General features: G+C 40.6%; 1 protein-coding gene across 1 annotated transcript in view; it reads right to left on the bottom strand.

Annotated features, from left to right (window-relative positions):
* LOC109916385 (E3 ubiquitin-protein ligase HECW1-like) overlaps positions 1–20550 on the bottom strand; it is a 419523-nt gene that overhangs the window by 42232 nt on the left and 356741 nt on the right. Inside the window, exons 23-24 of the mRNA XM_048617591.1 lie at positions 8709–8807; positions 2306–2435 (exon numbers count right to left, since the gene is read on the bottom strand). Coding sequence (XP_048473548.1) covers positions 2306–2435; positions 8709–8807 — 229 coding nt within the window. The remainder of the gene's footprint in view (positions 1–2305; positions 2436–8708; positions 8808–20550) is intronic.

Raw genomic sequence — 20550 nt, 5'->3', positions numbered from 1 at the left:
TAGATCCTGTCTTGTTGGAGATAGTAATTAGTTGATGATTATGTGGCACAATGTTATATGAGTTTCTGTGAAAAGCATTGTTGCTCCTTCTGATCCACAGATTTGATGTAGCGTTTGTTATGTTTTTACAGAGTTTTTCTTCACCTCACTGCAGCTGCTGAATTTCCTGAGGTCCAGGTAAAATCACCATATACCTACCAGACCATAGGGGAGAGGTGACTGGTTTAACCTGAGGGTCACCACACCTCAGATGATGGGAGAGGTTGAGAAGGAGGTAACCTCAATTGATGTGGGAAATGAACACATACTATTGGCATCACTTTGCATCCCATACCACCAATTCAGCTAGCTGAGCTAACTGACACCCCCTGAGCTCCGGGAAGCCCTGATAGGTACAGCTAAGCCTGCAAAGCAGGTTACATTTAAGGCTCCCAGCCTCATTAATATATTTAAAATGACAATTATGTGTCTCCTGAGAGCAAATTGACTGCCCACCTCTTGCTCCCTATCTCAACAAAACTGGGAAGGTTGTGGATTAGAGCTGACTTTCTAAAAAGCTTTCATTTATCACCAGTTTAACGCCTCCCCCTCCAATCACATTTGCTCACCAATGTAAAGGAAAGAGACAGTGATGGTGCATCACTGACACCAGTGCGCATGTCCGAAAGTTTGAAACTAGGAATGAATATGCTGCACAAGAGAGAGAAGTATTTACTAAATGTGGCATGTACTATCATCCAAATAATGGAGTTTTGATGAAACCTACCACAGACTCTACAGTCCCTCATAGGTAGGCGGAAGCCTTAATACAGAAGAGGCCACCAGTTACCAAAAGAGACATCCCAAATATTCTTTAGAGTTGAACCAAACAACGAACCAACTAATATTAATACTTCCTCCCACTACCCACATTTAAGAAACTGCATTGGAGAACATTTTCAACAGTGGATATAACTTATACTAATTTCCTAAAACTGTATCAAAATAAACAGAAAATATAGCACAGGTCTTATGAAGGATATTGACAATGTTTCCTCCTGAGCTTGCAAAACTGTTCAGAATCTTAAGTATGACTCTGAGCACATGCAATTGCAAGAATCATACCGATCAACTGCAACTTTAGATTGTGTCAATTGACATGAATGGAATATTCTTTACAATTACTTTTTTGCTGTGTGTAGCCTATTTGTTGTATTTGTGTGAACCATTTAAGGTGGACATGCAGCCACTCATACGTGCATCTTAAAAGGGAATAAGGAGCTCTTTGTTCCCGATGTGATAATATCTGTTCAGGCTGCTGCACTACTTGGGGAGAATACTGATCAAAGCATGTTCAGGTGGTGCGACTGAGAGATTATGATCAGAAATCAATGGGAACTGGGGTTAGCATCCATCATGTATGTAACTAAATCATGCCCAAATTTGCACATTGTTTCAGTCATGCCTTTGATTTGCACCCCATGTTTCTCTTGTTTTCCAGCTCTGCCATGCAAACTGTAGACCAATTCAAGCAATGCGATTGGAAATAAAATGTTGGATTCACTGCATTTACTTGCTATCTGATTCTACTTATCTGCACAAAGTGAAAAAATTCAACTTGTGCCAGCTTCTGCCACCAAATGGCCAGTGGAAGCAATGGCCTAGTGTTATTATCACTGGATTGTTAATTTAGAAATCAGGTAATGTTCTGGAGACCTGGGTTTGAATCCTGCCATGGCAGATGGTGGAATTTGAATTCAACACAAATCTGGAATTAAGAGTCTAATGATGACCATGAATCCATTGTTGATTGTTGGAAAATCCTATCTGGACCACTAATGTCACTTCAGGGAAGGAAATCTGCCATCCTTACCTGGTCTGGCCTATGTGTGACTCTAGGCATGCAGCAATGTGGTTGAATCTTTGGGCAATTAAGGATGGGTAATAAATGTTGGCCTAGCCAGCGATACCCTTGTTCCATGAATGAATTAAAAAAAACCTAAATGTGTGCCTAAAAATGTTGGTCTGAGGCTCAATTTCAAATAAGCCTCTAGCTTTATTTGCAGTGCACAGTGAGTTGTAGCTGTGAGCCAGGGATTCTACTCCAGTTCATCAGTCAGAGTCTCATCAATTCAGGCTGTCTCCAACTTTGAGTTGGTCTGCTGTTAAATCATGGGTGGAGAGGTAGGCAAAGCAGTATTGGGGGTGGTAGGGATTGTGGTGGGTTCAGGCCAGTCGTTTATTTTCACATCTTTATTTCTTTAATGTTATTCTTTGTGTTTTGTCAGTTTAGCCTGTTGCTGCTGTAGGGACAAACCATACAAACCTGCCCAAACACCTCCTCATTAACTGTAAAGGTGAGATCAAGGATATCAGTGATGTCATTGTCCTTCATCCATTGTAGACTCTGGTGGAACTCTTCATCCAGATATTCCAGATCACTCAAGTCACATGGTCTGAAAGGAAATAACAGGTCATTTAAATTAGCAGGTAGTCAATTAACTCTGAATGATTTATGATTGAATTTCACTATTTGTAAATTTGTTTAAGAATGGAAAGTACAGAACCAGAAAGAGTATCAGTTCAATGGCTTGGTTCTTGAAGGCAACTAATAATCTTTTCAATTGTCTATCTCCTGAAATATCTGTCCAAACCTCTCAAAATCTTCCACACTATCTTGCCTCCAATTCATTCCTAGGAGGCCTAGTTCACACAGTCATCACCCAGTGTATAAAGTTTTAAAGTCTAAACTGTCTGTGTACTTTCCCTCTTTGAACTTTGAGTCAGTGTCCATGGGTTCTTGACTTAGTAGCAATTTCAAATAAGAGTATCACAATTCGGTTGATTTATTCCTTTTTGTATCTTGGATACTGCATTATCTCCTGAGCTTTCTCTTCAGCATAATATCTTCTAGGCTCCTCAGCGTCTCCTCAAAGCTTTAGTGTCTTAAGTTAGGCATTAGTTTCTACAACTCCTAAGTTTCCATTAATTTGCTGTACAGTGCCTGGAAATAACAACGGTACCTGAGGTTCAACAATACCAACGCCTTGGCAGGTTCATTATCTCTTACTGAGATTTATGTTCTATCCCTTTAGCTGTAAATCCCAGGCTTAGACTGTTTTACTTATCACAGATACATACTGAACCATGGGGAGCCAAGCCTTCAGTTGTACAGACCGCTACATTGTAAGTGTGGTGTTTATAACTACCTGATAACTGGCTGACTAGAAAGACTACCTATATACTTGGACATCAGAGGGTTATGAGTCTTTGGAATTCCTTTCCTCAAAAGGCAGTAGATGCAGAATCTTTTTTTTAAGGCAGAAGTCAATAGATTATTGATTACCAACGGGATGTAAGATTATCGGGATATGCAGAAATGTAGAGTTAGATCAACCATGAGTTTATTAATGGTTCAGTAGGCTCAAAGGGCCAGGTGGCCTATTTTTGTTCTTTGTTTGTATGTTTGCACATTAGCTACCCGTTATCTCACCTTCTATAATTTCCATGATGTTTGTTCCTGACAAGGTATTCCTTGAAATTTGAATATCACTAACCCCTCTGTCTCCACATTTTATTTCATTGCCAAATCTAGATAACATTATTACAATTTCCATATATACATTGTGAGGAGAAATGGTTTCTACTCCCAATCACACCCAATACATCAGTGCAGCGCCATTTGCAGTAATTGGTTGGTTTAATTTGGTTTAGACAATTTTCAATCCAACTCAAATGCTTGCCTCTTATGTATGTCTCTGTCTGTTATAAACTAACTATTTGTGCAGTACAATCACTAAATACTTGCTAAAATCTAAATTTAACACACGTTCAGATTTTCCACTGTTATCAAACTCTGTCACTTGCTCAAAGCAGTCCTGTGCTTAAACAGAATCTCCTGAAAACTAAGAAAGAGCTGGCCCAGAAGTGATAGGGTGGATAATATTGTTCTAATCCTATAAAGATTGACAGTTTCATTGTTCATAACTCAATCCTGTTTCCCTCTTAGTACACCATACCAACCCTTTATGTTGGATTAACCATTCTTAGAATGTCTTCATGCACTTTACCCACAATAAGTGTTAGGATCATTTACCTAGTTTCTACTTTGTCCCTTTGTTCCTTTTTAATGATTTACCTTATGCTAGCTAAACTCCAATCTTCAATCAGTAATTCCATTTGTTGTGATTCCCTGAAGTTTGTCAGAAGGACCTTACTAATTTAATTGGTCACTTCATCAACTATCTGTGCACAAATTGCTTAGTGGATCTTTCAGTTGTCATGAATCCTGGTATTTTGTAATTTCTTGAGTATCACTGTATAATGGTAAAGAGTTAATACTTTCCTTTAAAGCACATTATGTTTAATAACCCAAGTATTTAAGTGTTAATAGTTAACAAAAAGTCTATAGTTTTGTTGTATTTTAAAGAAATACATTTTTCCAGAAAGGTTATGTAGTTACCTTTCCTAAATACCTCAGCCAGTTCAGTTTGGGAGCACCTAAACCATACAGGTCTAGAATTAACTAGATCTGATTGCCATGATGCAATGAGTTAAATGATCTCAACAGGGACTTTGGTAGATGCACTGCAGTGGATTATGGAGAAGGAGGTTAACATTGTCCATCTACTAAATGCTTCCCAGCAACCCATGCTGGAAATGAGTACATAAAAAAGTGAGAAGAGAATTGTACTGACATGCAATAGTCAACAACGATGAGGGTTGTTCCAGCATTGTCTGACATTAAGTACTGAAATGCTGACATGAGTAAAGTACACGCATATGATTGGTATCCTTACAACAATGCTCCAATAACAAACATTTAATTTTTTTTTCAGTGTTTAACTATGTTCAAATTTCTGTATTAATAGGAACAATGGATTTGGAGTGGAAGTAGGCCTTTGGAGCCTTCTCTGGTATTTTATAAGATCATGGCTGATCTGATGATGTTCTCAACTCTATTCACCTGTCAGCCCACCACCTCTTCCTTCAACTCCTCATCCTCCCTTGCCAATTGGATTTCTAGTTCTGGGAGATTTTTTGTATCTTTTTTCAATAAAATCAGACACAAAGTAATAATTTAGCTTCTCTGCCATTTTGCTATTTCCCATTATAAACTCTTCTGACACTGCCTATGATGGGTCCATGTTCATTTTAGCCAAATAGTTTGTGTTACATGCCTATAGAGGCTTTTACATTGGTAATAGGGGAATGCTAAAATCCATTATAAAGGATGTGATATATGGACAATTGTATAATAATGATCTGACTGGGTGTAGTCATCAGCATGGATTTTGGGTAGACAAACAGGAGGCTGGAAGAACACAGCAAGCTCCATCCTTACCCACCACCACCCCCCTCCTCCAACCTTTATCTGTACCTCCCCCTACCCCCACATCCAGTCCTGAAGAAGGGTAATACCGAAACGTTGACTGCTCCTTTCCCCCCGAAGCTGCCTGGCTTGCTGTATTCTTCTGTTTGTCTACCATGGATTCCAGCATCTGCAGTTTTTTTGTCACTAGCGTGGATTTTAGAATGGGCACTCATCTTTGATGAAATATTTGGAGTTTTTTGAAGAAGTTACTAACAACATTGATATAGGACTCTACTAAGATTTTCAGAAGGCATTTGATAAAGCCCCCCAAGGAGGCTGGTTAAAAAATTAAACACATGGGATAGGATGTAATGTACCAGTATGGACTGAAGACTGACTAACATAGAGGAAACAAAAAGTAGGAATAAAAGGGACATTGTTTTGACAGCTGTGACAAGTTGGATACTGCAAAGATTAATATTTGAGTCCCAGTTGTTCACAATACATATCAAGGATCTGGACCAAATTAATATTTGAAAATTTGAAAATGATACAGAGCTAAGCATGAATGGATGTTGCAAAGAAGATATAAAAAACTTTCGGGAGTATTTGGACTGGCTTGATGAATGGACAAGAAAATACACTTGGAATATAATGTGAAAAATGTGAGGTATCCACTTTGGTAGGTGGAACAGATGTGCAGAGTATTTTTTAAATGGTAGATGTAAAAGAGGACCTAGGTGTTCCTAGGCACAAGACGCTGAAGGCGAACATGCAGGTGTAATAACCTATTAGGAAGGCTAATGGCATATTCACCTTTTTAAGACCATAAGACCATAAGAAATAGGAGCAGAAATTAGGCCATTCGGCCCATTGAGTCTGCTCCATCATCTAGTCATGGCTGATAAGTTCCTCAACCCCATTCTCCTGCTTTCTCCCCATAACCCTTGATCCCCTTGATAATCAAGAACCTATCTATCTCAGTCTTAAATGTACTCAATGACCTGGCCTCCACAGCTTTCTGTGGCAGTGAATTCCATAGATTCACCACTGTCTGGCTGAACAACTTTGTCCTTATCTCCATTCTAAAAGGTCTTCCCTTTACTCCAAGGCTATGCCCTCGGGTCCTAGACTCTCCTACCAAAGGAAGCATCTTCCCAACATCCACTCTGTCCAAGCCATTCAGTATTCTGTAAGTTTCAATTAGATCCCCCCTCATCCTTCTAAACTCCAATGAGTATAGTCCCAGAGTCCTCAAATATTTTTATTGCAAGAGGATCTGAACACAGGAGTAGTGAAGTCTTGCTTCAGGTTGGCTAGACTGTAGCTGGTGTACTATGTGCAGTTTTGTGTCCTTGAACCTGGAGTACTGGATGAGTTTGCTTTCCATCTCTCACAAAAGATATTACTGCCATGGAGAGTGCATTGAAGGTTCACCAGACTTGATCTTTGGATTGTTATAAGAACATAAGAACCAGAAGCAGGAGTAGGCCATCTGGCCCTTCAAGCCTGCGTGTATGTGCATTATGATTGAGAGTTTAGTAAAGAGAGTTTAGACAAACTGGGCCAGAATTATATATTTTGATGAATGAGAGGTGATCTCTTTGAAACTTATAAAATTCTTACAAGGATGAACTGGGTAAAAACAGATAAGATGTTTCCCCTTGAGGTTGTTGAGGTTGGTTGGCTCGCCGAGCTGGTTTCTTGTTTCGCAGACGTTTTGTTACCATGCTGGGTAACATCCTCAGTGCAGCCTCTGATGAAGTGACGATGTGTTTTCCCACCTGGTTTTTAAACTCTGGGGTCTGTTGAGATGGATTGCCTCATTTCCGGTTTTCCTTCGTAGTGGAGTGTATATGTGGTCGAGTTCTATGTGTTTATTGATGGCTTTCTTCACGGAGTACCAGGCTTCTAGGAATTCTTGTGCCTTTCTCTGCCTAGCCTGTTCCAGGATCTTGGTGTTGTCCCAGTCGAAGTGGTGGTTTTCCTTGTCCATGTGGATTGAGATGAGTGAGTATTGGTCGTGTCTTTTTGTAGCCAGTTGGTGTTCATGTACTCTTGTTGTTAGTTTCCTTCCTGTTTGTCCGATTTAAAAACCAGGCAGGAAAACACACCGACTTTTCATCGGAGGCTGCACTGAGGATGTTACCAAGCATGGTAACGAAATGTCTGTGAAACAAGAAAACAGCTTGGCGAGCCAACCAACCTCAACACCCACAACCTGAGCTACAAATCTACTCCAAAACCTTAGATGTTTCCCCTGTTTGGGAAGTCAAAAACCAGGGTGCACAAATTAAAAATAAGGAGATGCCAATTAGGTCCAATTTTTTTTAAACTGGTTGCAAATCCTTGAGGGATAGGGAAGCTTAATCTTTGAGTATGTTTAAGGTAGAGATTGATAGATTTATGATTACCAGAGGTGCACAGTGTTATGGGGATGGAGTGAATTAAAGGCATTGAAGTAAGAACTAAAAGAACTGTGGTGGCTGTAAATCAGGAACAAAAACAAAGTTGCTGGAAAAGCTCAGCAGGTCTGGCAGCATCTGTGAAGTCAAAAAACAGAGTTAACGTTTCGGGTGTGGTGACCCTTCCTCAGAACTGTAGGGATTCTATGTACTGCATCTAAAATTAAAATAGGGAGGCTCAGTGGTTAGCACTGCTGCCTCACAGCGCCAGAGACCTGGGTTTGATTCCACTCTCGGGTGACTGTCTGTGTGGAGTTTGCACATTCTTCATGTCTGTGTGTGGGTTTCCTCCGGGTCCTCCGGTTTCCTCCCACAGCCCAAAGAAGTGCAGTCCATGTGCACTGGCCATGCTAAATTGCCCATAATCTTCAGGGATCTGTAGATTAAATGTGTTAGCTATGGGAAATGCAGGGTTGCAGGAAAAGGGTAGGGGGAGGGAGAGGGGATTGGGGATGGGGATAGGGATGGGTCGGTGTAGATTTGTTGGGCCATTTCCATACTGTAAGGATTCTATGATTAGCATTGTTGGGATAAGCTGCTGGCATTTTTCTTTGCAAAGGCACTTCACTACAATCTCTAAATTATGATCTACTTGAAGAACTTCACAGTTAGTTCTAAGGTACTTCATGTATAAAATGAACAGCAAGGCAGACTGGGAACTGGAAGCATTGTTAACTGTTAACTGTAGATTGCATGCTATGGGATCACAGAAATAGTACCTTTGATCTGTTTAGCCTCAGAAATGGAAATTTTATGATTTTAAAGTCATAAAGACTCATTCTTGTAAATGCATATTTATTAAAGGGCTGTAATGTTCATAGGATGACTATAATGTCATCAAAGAATTTTGCTTTGAAATATATTCTGATATTTATTTTGCAATAATATCGGTGTAATGGCATGTAAAATCTTCCAGTTGTGTCTGCAATCTGGAAGAATTGTGCACTTACAGCCTTAGCAGTGCCTTATAGAAAGGCCTGGTGAAGAAGGCATCTAACAGGTACTGGTGAATTAGAGCGAGGCCCAGAATACGACCACTGAACCTGAACCTGAAAGGAAAAGAATATTTACAGTAAGAATTGCATGCAATAAATAATAAGCAACTGGCTTAACTAGATTTGTCATAGATCTGCCATTTCTGCCATTTACAATTTGTCAAACTCATACTTGAAAAGATAAGTAACATTTGGCTTTTTTTAAAGTGGTGGAATGTCATGGTATAAGATTATTTACAATCAAATATATTTAAAGGAGATTACACAGAATAGGGGTCTGGTATTTGCTTCAGAAAATAAGGGGCCAAGAAACAGAGAGGCTTCTCACTCAGAAAGAACACAGGATGGCAATTTAATTTATTTTTCATCCTCTTGGTCTAAAGCTAGCTGATGCATGACGTGCATATTGAAGACAACCAACAACATACATTCATGTAACATTTATATGGTAATAAAATGTCCCAAGTTGCATTACAGAAGAAAGGTGAAAAAAATGAGTCACTTAAAAAGGGTACTTGTATGGAACCAAAAAGTTGCTAAAAGAGAGAGGTTTGTTATCTCTTTTCACTCCTCCACTATTGCTAATATATGAGTCTGCTAATCCGACATCAGGTACTGGATTAGCAGCTTTTTTTCCAATTAAATATTGGGAAGAGTAAAGCCATTGTCTCCAGTCCCTGCTCCAAACTCTGCAGTCCAGCTGATGACCCCATACTTCTCTGGGAATTGAGGCTCAACCAGACTGTTCACAAACCTGGTGTTTTGTGGCTGTGAGACAACCACACAACTGCATCAATTCGAAGGATATTTATTTCTACCTCCAAAACAACTCCCAACTTCAGCCATGCCAGCTCATGTGCAGCCAATATACTCAATCATTCGCAAAAGAAGACAGAAATCATTGGAAAAACTCAGCAGGTCCAGCAGCATTTGTGGAGGGAAATCAGAGTTCACATTTCGGTTACAGTGACTCTTCTTCAAAACTGATAGTAGCTAGAAAAGGTCGGTACATATGCAGAAGATGGGGTGAGGGAGTGGGGTAGAATAAATGATACATGGAGAAAGAGCTTAAAGAGAGAAAAACAGTTGGACAGACATAGGTCAGCCTGGGAGAGTGAAAGGCTGCTAATGGGGACCATTAATAGCTGACAATGGGTTGTGTGGTAGCAGCCCCTGTGATAACAAGACCTGGTGTGTGGGGCTAGAGTAAGGACATGGGACAAGTTGCACAGGCCCTAAAATTGTTGAACTCAATATTGAGTCCAGAAGACTGCAGAGCTCCCAAGCACAAAATGAGGTGCTGTTTTTCCAGTTTGCACAGAGTTTCACTGTAGCACTGCGGCATGCCTGAGACAGAGATGTTGGCCAGGGAACACGGTGATGTGTTGAAGTGGCAGGCAACTTGAACCTCAGGGTCATTTTTGCAGACAGAACGTAGGTGTTCTGCAAATTGGTCGCCCGGTCTGTGCTTCATTTCCCCAATGTAGGGAGGACCACATTGCGAGCAGTGAATACAGTAGATTAGATTGAGTGAAGTGCAGGTGAAGTGCTGCTTCACCCCGAAGGTGTGTTTGGGCCCTTGGACACTGAGGAAGGAGGATGTAAATGGGCAGGTTTTAGACCTTCTGCGGTTGCAGGGGAAGGTGCCATGGGGCTGTGGTATGTGTTGGGAGTGAAGGAGGAGTGGACCAAGGTGTTACAAAGGGAACGGTCCCCACGGAAGGCTGATTAGGGAGGCTTCTTGGCTCAATATCAAGTCCAACAATTTTTGGGCTTGTAACTCCTCTCATGTCCTTACTCTAACACCACACACCAGACCTTATTATCGCATGGGTTGCTACCACACACAACCCATTGGTCAGCTACTAACAGTCCCCATTAGCAGCTATTCATTCTCCAGGCTGACTTTTACCTATTCCTTTGTCTGTTTGACAGCTTTTCTCTCTCTTTAGGCTCTATCTCCACCCATCATTTACTCCTTACCTCCTCCCCCCAAGTCCATCTTTTGCATAAATACCAACCTTTTCCCAGCTGCCGTCAGTTCTGAAGGGTCACCGGACCCGAAACGTTAACTCTGATTTCTCTTCACAGGTGGTGCCTGACCTGCTGAGCTTTTCCAGCAACTTCTGTTTTTGTTCCTGATTTCCGGCATCTGCAGTTGTTTTGGTCTTTTACACTCAATCATTCTTTCATCAACTCGAGATTTGACTATTCCAACGCACTCCTGGCTGGTGTGCCACAGTCAATAAATTTGAGGTTGTGCAAAGCTCTGTTGCTTGTATGTATTTTTAACCAACCTGTTTGGAAATGTTGTGACACACTTCACCACTGGCCCAGAGGTAGCCACAGTACCACTGCACCATAAGAGCCCCCTGCTGTGTGTGTATCCTTAGCTGCACAAAGTCCTGTTCACTTTACTCCTAAGATTGCTGACCTTCTTGGTCAAGTAAGTGACCGATTTTTGTCCTTATTTTCAAAGCCATTCATGACATTGTCCCTCCCTATCTTTATAATTTTCTCCAATTGCGTAATCTGCTGATAAATGTGACCATCTGATTATTGCCTTTTGAACAGCCCTGATTTTAATCGCTCCCTTATTGATGGCTCCGTTTTCAGTTACATAGGCTTGAGCACAGAAGTTCCATTCCAAACCTCTTACTTTATCTGACTGGTGTAAAATGCCTTGGGATTTTATATTAAACAGCTGTACAAATAGAAGATTTTATTTTGCTCATGGAGTGTCGTATAAAAGGAGAGAAAAGTTAGAGAGCCGGAGAAACTCAGGGAACAGGTCAAGGTCCAAACACTTGAAGGCATGGTCACTGGCGGTGAAACAATGAAAATTCAATCTGCACAAGAAGCCAGAATTGATGGAATTCCAAGGTCTTGGAGAGCTGTAGTGCTGGAGGAGTTTACACAGGAATATAAAGGTGAGGTAATGGAAGCATTTAAAAATGAGGATGAACATTTCTAAGATCAAGACATACTCAATGAGAAGCAATTGTAGGGTCAGCAAATGCCGCAATCGTGCGTCAATGTGACTTGGTGTGAGTTAGGATGTGCTCGAGAGTTTAAATGATTTTATGTTTAAGATAGTGGAAAATGGGAGCCTGCCCGCCTAGGACAGCAATAGAATAGTCAAGTCCTGTGGTAAAAATGCGACAGAGGCATGGATCTACCAAGATAGCACAGAGACGGCTATGTTATAGAAATGTAAGTAGATAGTTCTGGTGATCGGGTAGTTATGTGTTTGGAAGCTTGTGTCAGGGTCAGGTAACGCTTTCTTTAAGAATGTAATGAGAGCAGATAAAACTAAAACAGTGACCCCATCACTTTGCCATATTTTTGATTTATGTGACCTGCTTTTGAACAAATAAACAAATGAAAAAGTATAGCACAGGAACAGGCCCCTTGGCCCTCCAAGCCTGTGCTGACCATCATGCCCTAATTAATCTAAAAACAAACCTGCCACGTTTCGATCTGTATCCCTCTATTTCCTCCCTAATCGTGTACCCATCTAGGTGCCTCTTAAATGTCGTCAATGTACCCGCTTCCATTACCTCCTCTGGCAGTGCATTCCAGGCTGCTACCACTCTCTGTGTGAAAAACTTCCCTCGCACATCTCCCTTAAACTTTTCCCCCAACCTTGAATCTGTGCCCCCTTGTAATTGGAACTTCAACCCTGGGGAAAAACCTCTGACTACCCACCCTATCAATGCCTCTCATAATTTTGTAGACCTCTATCAGGTCTCCTCTCAGCCACCATCTTTCCAGTGAAAACAATCCTAGTCTTTTTAACCTTTCCTCATAGTCAATAACCTGGAAACTAGGCAACATCCTGGTGAACCTTCTCTGTACTTTCTCCAAAGCTTCCACATCCTTCTAGTAGTGTAGCGACCAAAACTGCATACAATATCCCAAAAGCGGCCTAACAAGGGTTTTATATAGCTGCAACATGTTTTACCAATTCTTGTACTCCATGCCCCGGGCGATGAAGGCATTATGCCATATACCTTCTTAATCACCTGGTGATTTCATCCTCCAAAATGCATTACCTTACATTTGTCTGGATTAAACTCCACTTGCCATTTCTGTGCCCAAGTCGCCAATCTACCTATATCCTGTTGTATACTTTCACAATCGTTGGCACTATCAGCAACTCCGCCAATCTTTGTGTCGTCAGCAAACTTGCTTATCAGACCAGCCACATTTTCCTCCAGATCATTTATATATACTTCAAACAACAGAAGACCTAAGACTGACCCCTGTGGGGGAGTTTGTCCATTTCTATATCAGATAGAACTAATATAATGTACGCACCATTGCAGAAATTACTGGAATTTGTCAGATGATGCGACAGAAGCTGGTAGAGCTAGCTGATCTACTTACTACATTATTTAAAAGGAAAATCCATCTGCTGACTTTGATGAATATTCTGGTCAGTATTTTAATACTGGTATCCTTATAAAATTAGGATAATTCTTCAGCAGATTTTATCCTCAGCATTTGTGTCCGGTAGGATAAGTGTTAAAACCTTTATTAATTAATTCCATATGCTAATTACATAGCAAAATAATGCACAATTTAATTTAGAAATGGAAACCTGTCTATAAGGTTTTCCAATCAGAATATATGAAAATAATGTAACATACATTGGGAGTAAATGTCTCAGGAATGAGTACAATACTCCTGTGTGGATGGATTGAGAGAGAATAGAAGCTTTGAACTCAATTAAAGTAGACTGTCAAACTAAACACAAAAGCAAAATACTGTGAATGCAGGGTCTCTGAAACAAACATAGAAAATGCTGGAGAAACTCAATAGGTCTGGCAGCAAATGTGGAGAGAGAAACAAAGTTAACGTTTCTGAAGAACAGTCATATCAGATTTGAAATGTAAACTCTTGTTCCTATCCTACTGCAGAGGTTACCAGACATGTTGAGTTTCTAAAACATTTTCTGTGTTCTCAAAATAAATATGCATCGTACAAAATGTATCAAAGTTTGCTTGAGTGAATGATAAATGCTGACACATAGGGCTGGATTTTCCAAGGAGTGGCAATCTTACACAACAAAACAGCTCCACAATTCTGACAGGAGATTCTGATCAAGGCTTCTTCAGAAATGCAGAGCTGTACACCCATTCTGACAGGTTCTTCATTGTGTAGAACATCTGGGGAAAGTTAGCAGCACCACTTTTTTTATTTACAAGTATGATGACATTTTAAGGTCCAGCATCACAGATAACTACTTTGGTAGCTGTTGCAAAATGGTAAGTACATAAGGTAAGTGTGAGGACATCAGGAGTATAGGGTAGGGGCCAAATAAGTGATGGAGTGTTTACAGTAGGTCACAGTGGTTAGGAAATTTCAGGTCTGGCAGGGAGGAATTCCAAAGGTTGGTGTTTTGGTTCCCAAAGCGGGAGGAAAGGATGTTGGCAGTATGGGAATAGGGATCGGGTCCATGGTGGGTACAAGGGATTCAGATCCCAAGGCAGATGAATGGAGTTGGCACCGGTGGCAGGTGAAGGGAGGTCAGGTCCGTTGGTGGGGCAGGTGTGTTGGGTCTTGGGACGTGTCGGATGCTGCAGTGAGGGAGGACGTTGTGTCAAAGTCAGGGGTATGTGGTAAGTTGGAGGTCAGTTGAATAGCTACTCTAGAGTTAGACTCTTCATAGTTTAAATTTTTCCGGGCATATATTTACTTAACAGAATTAAATAGATACTTCCAGAGGGTTCCAGGAGAAGAGGAAAGGCCCAGAAAAATCTTCAATTTACTGGGCAATTCCTTTGGAGTCTCCAACGATGGACATTCTGCAGGATCCCCATGAAAATCTCTGATCTAAGTTTCAGAAACAATTATCTGGCCATTGGAAAATGCAGGCCAAAGTAGTTGAGGCAAATATCTCATTTCCTCATTGCAACTTCGATGTGTTACTATGGGTTATGCAAGTAAACAACAGCTAATTTAATATCACCATCCATAGCATTGAACTTAAAAAAACATAGCTACATATATTAATGAATCAATTTACACAGGCAGATAATGAAACATTGTTATAGCATGCAGCTCACTTCAATATCTGATGTTGCAGTTTAGTAAGGACAATGGTGTAACAGATAAACTGAACTTCCATAGTTTATAATTCATCAGTATGAGACAGAGCTGCAGTACAGGATGCACTCTCATAACGCACGATGTTATTTTCAAAAGCTCCTCTTGAGATTTCCCTGAGGACTATTTATTAATCTTTGAAGTCTACGTTTTGGTTTTAATGTGCTCTTTTCTCATTTTCACTAACTCATTAATTAAGTGCTGCAGTCAAGTAGCAAAAATACTTTCTGCATTTGCATGATGCTTGTATATTAGAATTAGAAGAATTGCGTTAATATTCTTAATAATTATCAATCTTCCAATAAACTTAATGGCACAATACACAAGGAAAGAATCAATTTCCCAGACATCACAATACTTAAATCGACACAACAGACATAAGTTAGCAACAAAAGATTCTCTTTTTAAAAATCAGTGATGCACACTTCTACACACAACAAAGTCACCGCCCTAAGCACATTTTGCACACACTAGTGAGGTCATAGCTACCACATTTCCATTACATATGCACAAAGATGGAAGACTTTAACCAGGCTAAACCAGGTTATTATCTTTTTTATTGCATCTTAGATTTAAATTTAACAATTTAAATATAGTTCATTACAATAGTAATCACTACATTTTTCTACATATAGTAACTCCTGGATACATGTAGCCTTAAGCTGGAGATTCCACATTCATTCACAGGGAATTATTTACCTCAGAGATTTCAGTTTTTCTGGTGCCTAGTTAGTTGAGAATCTCTTTATTAACAGGTTCAAAGCTATTCTCTCTCCTTTGAAGCCAGTCTCATCCCTTACAGCCTCATTCTCATAGCAGATCTCTTCCCCCCATCTTTTAGTCTCCCTTTTTCTCCCCTTTTAGCTTCCCTCTAAACCACCTTACAGCTTCCCTACTTCCCACCACCTTATTGTATCTTTCTTCCTCAACATCCTCATCAGGAACTACCTCCTCCTGTGATTTCTCCCAATAGAGAATATTTCTTCTCCTGGGTAGACAGACCCTGCCAGACCCAGCACGTGGTCATTCCAGTAGTTTCCCCTCGACAAAAGGCATCCCAGCCTTGCCCTCCACTCAGTATAAGATTCCCCAGCAAGTTTCTCATTCATTAGGTTCTTGGTGAACTTAATATTTTAACATACCACATGTAAAAATCTGCTTGGTAACAGTCAATAATAATTTCTACTGATTGAACATGAAGGGAAGCCACATCTTAAGTACAATCACTGAGACTTAGACCTTTTAACTGGTAATTTCACAATGCTGAGCTACTGTCATAATGATTTGGCCACTGGGAGCATCAACTGGGAATTTTGATAGCATTTTCACCAATGAAAAATGATGGCACGCATGGTGTGAAATTCTGTGAAAATGTTCTGCCTTGGACAATTTTAATGCGGGGTAGGAATCTGTAAATTGTCCCTTCAATATTTTCAGGATGTGGATAAACTATTACCTGTGTTAGTGGTATTGTTGAGTCCATGGCCATTTTGATTAATGTAGCTAGTCAATATAAGTTGAGCAATAAATGAATGGTATTGGTAGACTCCAGCATCTCTAAGTTGGCGACCATGTTCTGCCAAGTGATGTTGAGGACACATCTTAGACAGTGAAGTTGGAAACTATTTAGTCTTTCCTCATGCCTAGCCTATGTTCTCCAGGTCTCCAGGGGATTATGCCAATTATGCAGACTTGGTAGATGTACAAGTTGCTATTCTCAGTCAAGTTGTTGTAATTCCCAATGCATTTACTCAGCTTGGACATAACACTTGCAGCTTTTTCTACACGTTGTGATTTCTGCACTAGTGACAAATTGTTGGTGATTATGGAGTCTATTTATGTGAAGCAATCAACTTATAGCATCACACTGTCCATAAAGATACAGATCTACTGCAATGTAATGTTCGTCTGTAATCTGTTTATCTGACTGTGATGCTTATTATTTTAACTTTATTTCTTATTTTCTGACTTATACTATGAATCACCTTAAGGTAATGTAACTCTTTTTTCTTTATTTCTCAATTTTGTATCTAGGTACTTCATACCTAAGATTGTACCTTGAAGGGCAACATTGTACACTTTTCACTGTGCTCCTGTACTTGAGTACATGTGACAATCAAATGGCATCATTATGGACTGTCATTTGTCTTCCTGATGCTGACGGTAAAACCAAATCTCTACAGCACGGGACTGTCTGTTTACTCATTCAAATATGGCGTTATGCTCAAACATCTTCAGTGCAGTGAATTTGATACCGGACATGATTCCTGGATGTCCTCATCTCTGCTACAAGGCCACTTTAGAGCTGGATATGAAGGAGGCAGATAGTGACAAAGACAACTGGGAAGAAGTTGCTGACAACTTTGACCTCTGGAGGCTGACTGTTTGGAAGGAGCTGGTGAAGAAATGAGCAGAGACGAGAAGGTCAGCTGGCCAGAGAAAAAAGAGCAGAGAAATCAAAAAACAGAGACCAGTGAATCAAGCACCTTCTCGGCCCACTGCCTTCCTCTACACCGAATGCAGCAGAGACAGTTATGCCAGACTACAGTTCCTGAGGCACATCAAGCAGTGTTTAACACACAGCCAGTACAATTATTCATCTGTTAATTAATTAAAATTAACAGTTAACACTGCGGCACAAACCATCATCAGACATAACGCAATGCTGCCGCTGTTCGTAGTAATTTAAAAGAAAGATATTTTTCCCAATACTTGTAATTAGAAATCCACATTTAGTTAGCTGTCTCAATCTTCCTATCACAAAACACATTGTACTCCCAATACTTAAGACTCCACTAGTATTATCAAGAATAGCTACCAGAATTCTTGCTCATTTATCTACTTAGTCAATGACAAATTATGTGATTTAACAGGATTTTTAAAAACTAGAGTCATGATTCAAATTGTTCAGATCTGAAGGATGCAATTCATAACTGAAAGGTGTGCCTTATGCTCTGACTCACTCTGACTGCATTGTAAGGATGGATTACTCCATCCCTAATTGTAAACAATATGGATTGTACTTCCAGTCTATGAAACAAACTCAAGACTATTTCCCCAAAAATCTGGGACACCATATTTTCCCATATTTTTATTCTAACGTTCTATGATTTATTTTCATAAACACCGTCTTATCATTTTACCAATGTTTGCAAGGACAGGACACCATTGGACAAAGTGTTTTTGGACTAATTTATCTGTCCAACTCTTCCTGCAATCGTAATGTGTTTTTATTCATCATCCCTGTAAATTCCCTTCCACTGAATTAATTGTTTAACTTATGTGAAGTAATCACAAACGTACCTATGAAAGGAACTTAAGGTATTTTTGGCACTGAATTGACTAATAGATGGCACACAATGATTTCAACAGCACAGCAATCCCTTCTTGGGACATGGTAGATTGTGGGAAAGGGAGTGGGTGGAATTTTCTTTTCTGAGGCTAGTGTGGAGGCAAGCTGGAAAAGTGGAAGGACGTCCACATGGATTTTGTTCTGAGTGATTACTTTATTTTGAGCACTTTCATGCATAGGGAATAGACCAAATTCTTCTAGTGGATAGGTAGGAAGTTCAGCCCCCTCACTCAGACCTTTCTGGGCTGCAACTTCTGGCAAGCTATTTAAAAAGGACTTGGGTAGCACCTCACGCTGTGTAATTCAGAAATATCAACCAACCTTTGTTAATCACCCTACCCACCCTGTGACAAGTCACAGATCTGTTCAAACGGGCACTACAGTTCAGTGGCACCCGCCTAGAGGTGGTGCCGGTGGGAGTTCACAAACAAAGGGAGATATCCTCTCCAAGGGGTGGGAATGGAATGTAGTGCTGAATCATTAAGGTGGCATGGATAGATGTGGCTGCAATGGTCAGCGACCATGATGGTCATAGAAATGATTGGATGTAGTGCTGCAAGAGAATAAATTATCTCTTGCACACCACAGGATATATGTCAATGTTAACTCAATGCCTCATGCCCCATGAGTCTGAGTTAGCATTGTAAGCTTGTCACTGCACAGGACTATTTCTACAAGATTGGCTACCAGGCATCTCCATCATAAACCTCATGTGCAATCAATGTTTGTCACTTCATAACACTTACTGACATTGTACTACTTGCACCAAATATCACATGTCAAACAGAAAGGGATCTACAACACGCAGCAGCTCACAGATCTCCAACTCACTGACCTTTCCTCAGAGAACCTACACATCACATGGCTTCTCATCAGAGGCTTGAATGGGCAGGCAACAGTACCATAAAAGCTGGCTTCGGGATGAGCAAATGTCAGACGAACACACAACCTTCAATAATCTCAATCATCTTCAGCTCTTTCACCACCTTTCATTCAGAACCCTGTCATTCAAAATGCCATATGCCATTTTTGTACAATTGTCTGTTCAATGACAGCATAGACAACACTGTAGTGGTGTCCAGCATCTGTCTGAGGGTTTCACAATGGGATTATTAATCATGCTTTCTGAGATTATCCCTTGTTTCTTATGAGCCAGCCCTGGAGATGGTATGGGGGAGCAAACATTTGAGAGAGTGGGAGTTGTGTCAAATGTTAGGGTAGTGACAGCTTCCTGGATAACAGTTCCAGATGTGCAGAAATTATTGCCTGTCATCACAAATGCACTGGACGCTGAGAAAGTGAAAGCCCCTCCTGTTCAGGAAACTGCTGGATGATGCCATTGAGTGTCACATGCAAATGGTCTTGTACTTACGGGAATCCAGCAACAGCTGAAAATCCCATGGTTCTCGCAACTTGGCTGAGTCCATGGAGAACTGAACAAACACAATTACTTTCTTGTAAAGGAGATTGATAAACTCATGTATGTATTGAGACCTGCCAATTGGGAGATGCCACATAGGTCCATTGTCAAGCTTTGAGAGGAGCCAGTGCAAGTTCACTGCCAATAGAATCTTCAGTGTCATTGGCATTAAACCTTCGCCCAAGCCCAGGAGCTGCAGAGCTTCCAGCAGGTGGTGGCAGATGTAGGTAACAGTGGCCCCTAGTCATTCAAAGATGTTACCTGTACTGTCCTTCATTCATGCGGAAGTAGCTAGAGTATAAGCTGTTCATCTGTCTGCCTTTTCTCTATAGGCTGCTCTTTGATGTTTCAGACTTTGGTTCCCCTCTTCTTCTGCTGCTTGCTGCAGCCCCCTGGTTTTGTTTTGTTGCTCTTCCTCCTTAGACTCATCAAGGCTAAGATTGCTGCTGGGTATAGTTGTTCCAACATTTGGAAAATACTGATCTCATAAATGAGATCTATGTTTTGTATTTGAGATCCTGTCATTGTTAATGACAACTTTGAACACTTATCAAGCTGCCTCTGTTTTAGGTGAAAGCCTGACCTATAGCCACCTCTACATAGAGGTGTGCAAACTCTACAATTCATGTCTAGTGGTAGTAGGAACTGCAGATGCTGGAGAATCTGAGATAACAAGGTGTAGAGCTGGATGAACACAGCAGGCCAAGCAGCATCAAAGGATCAGGAAGGCTCACATTTTGGGCCTAGACCCTTCTTCAGGAAAAAAAAAGGGTCTGAAGAAGGGTCTAGGCCCGAAACGTCAGCCTTCCTGCTCCTCTGATTCTGCTTGGCCTGCTGTGTTCATCCAGCTCTACACCTTGTTATCTCTTATAATTCATGTCTAGTTCTCTCTTTTCCTGATGCTGCCACATGCA

Source organism: Rhincodon typus, chromosome 2 (genome assembly GCF_021869965.1).
Source record: "Rhincodon typus isolate 14 chromosome 2, sRhiTyp1.1, whole genome shotgun sequence".
In the NCBI taxonomy this organism is placed as follows: Eukaryota; Metazoa; Chordata; class Chondrichthyes; order Orectolobiformes; family Rhincodontidae; genus Rhincodon; species Rhincodon typus.
The sequence above is the reverse complement of the archived record's forward strand: the minus strand, read 5'-3'. Positions and strand labels throughout refer to the sequence as shown.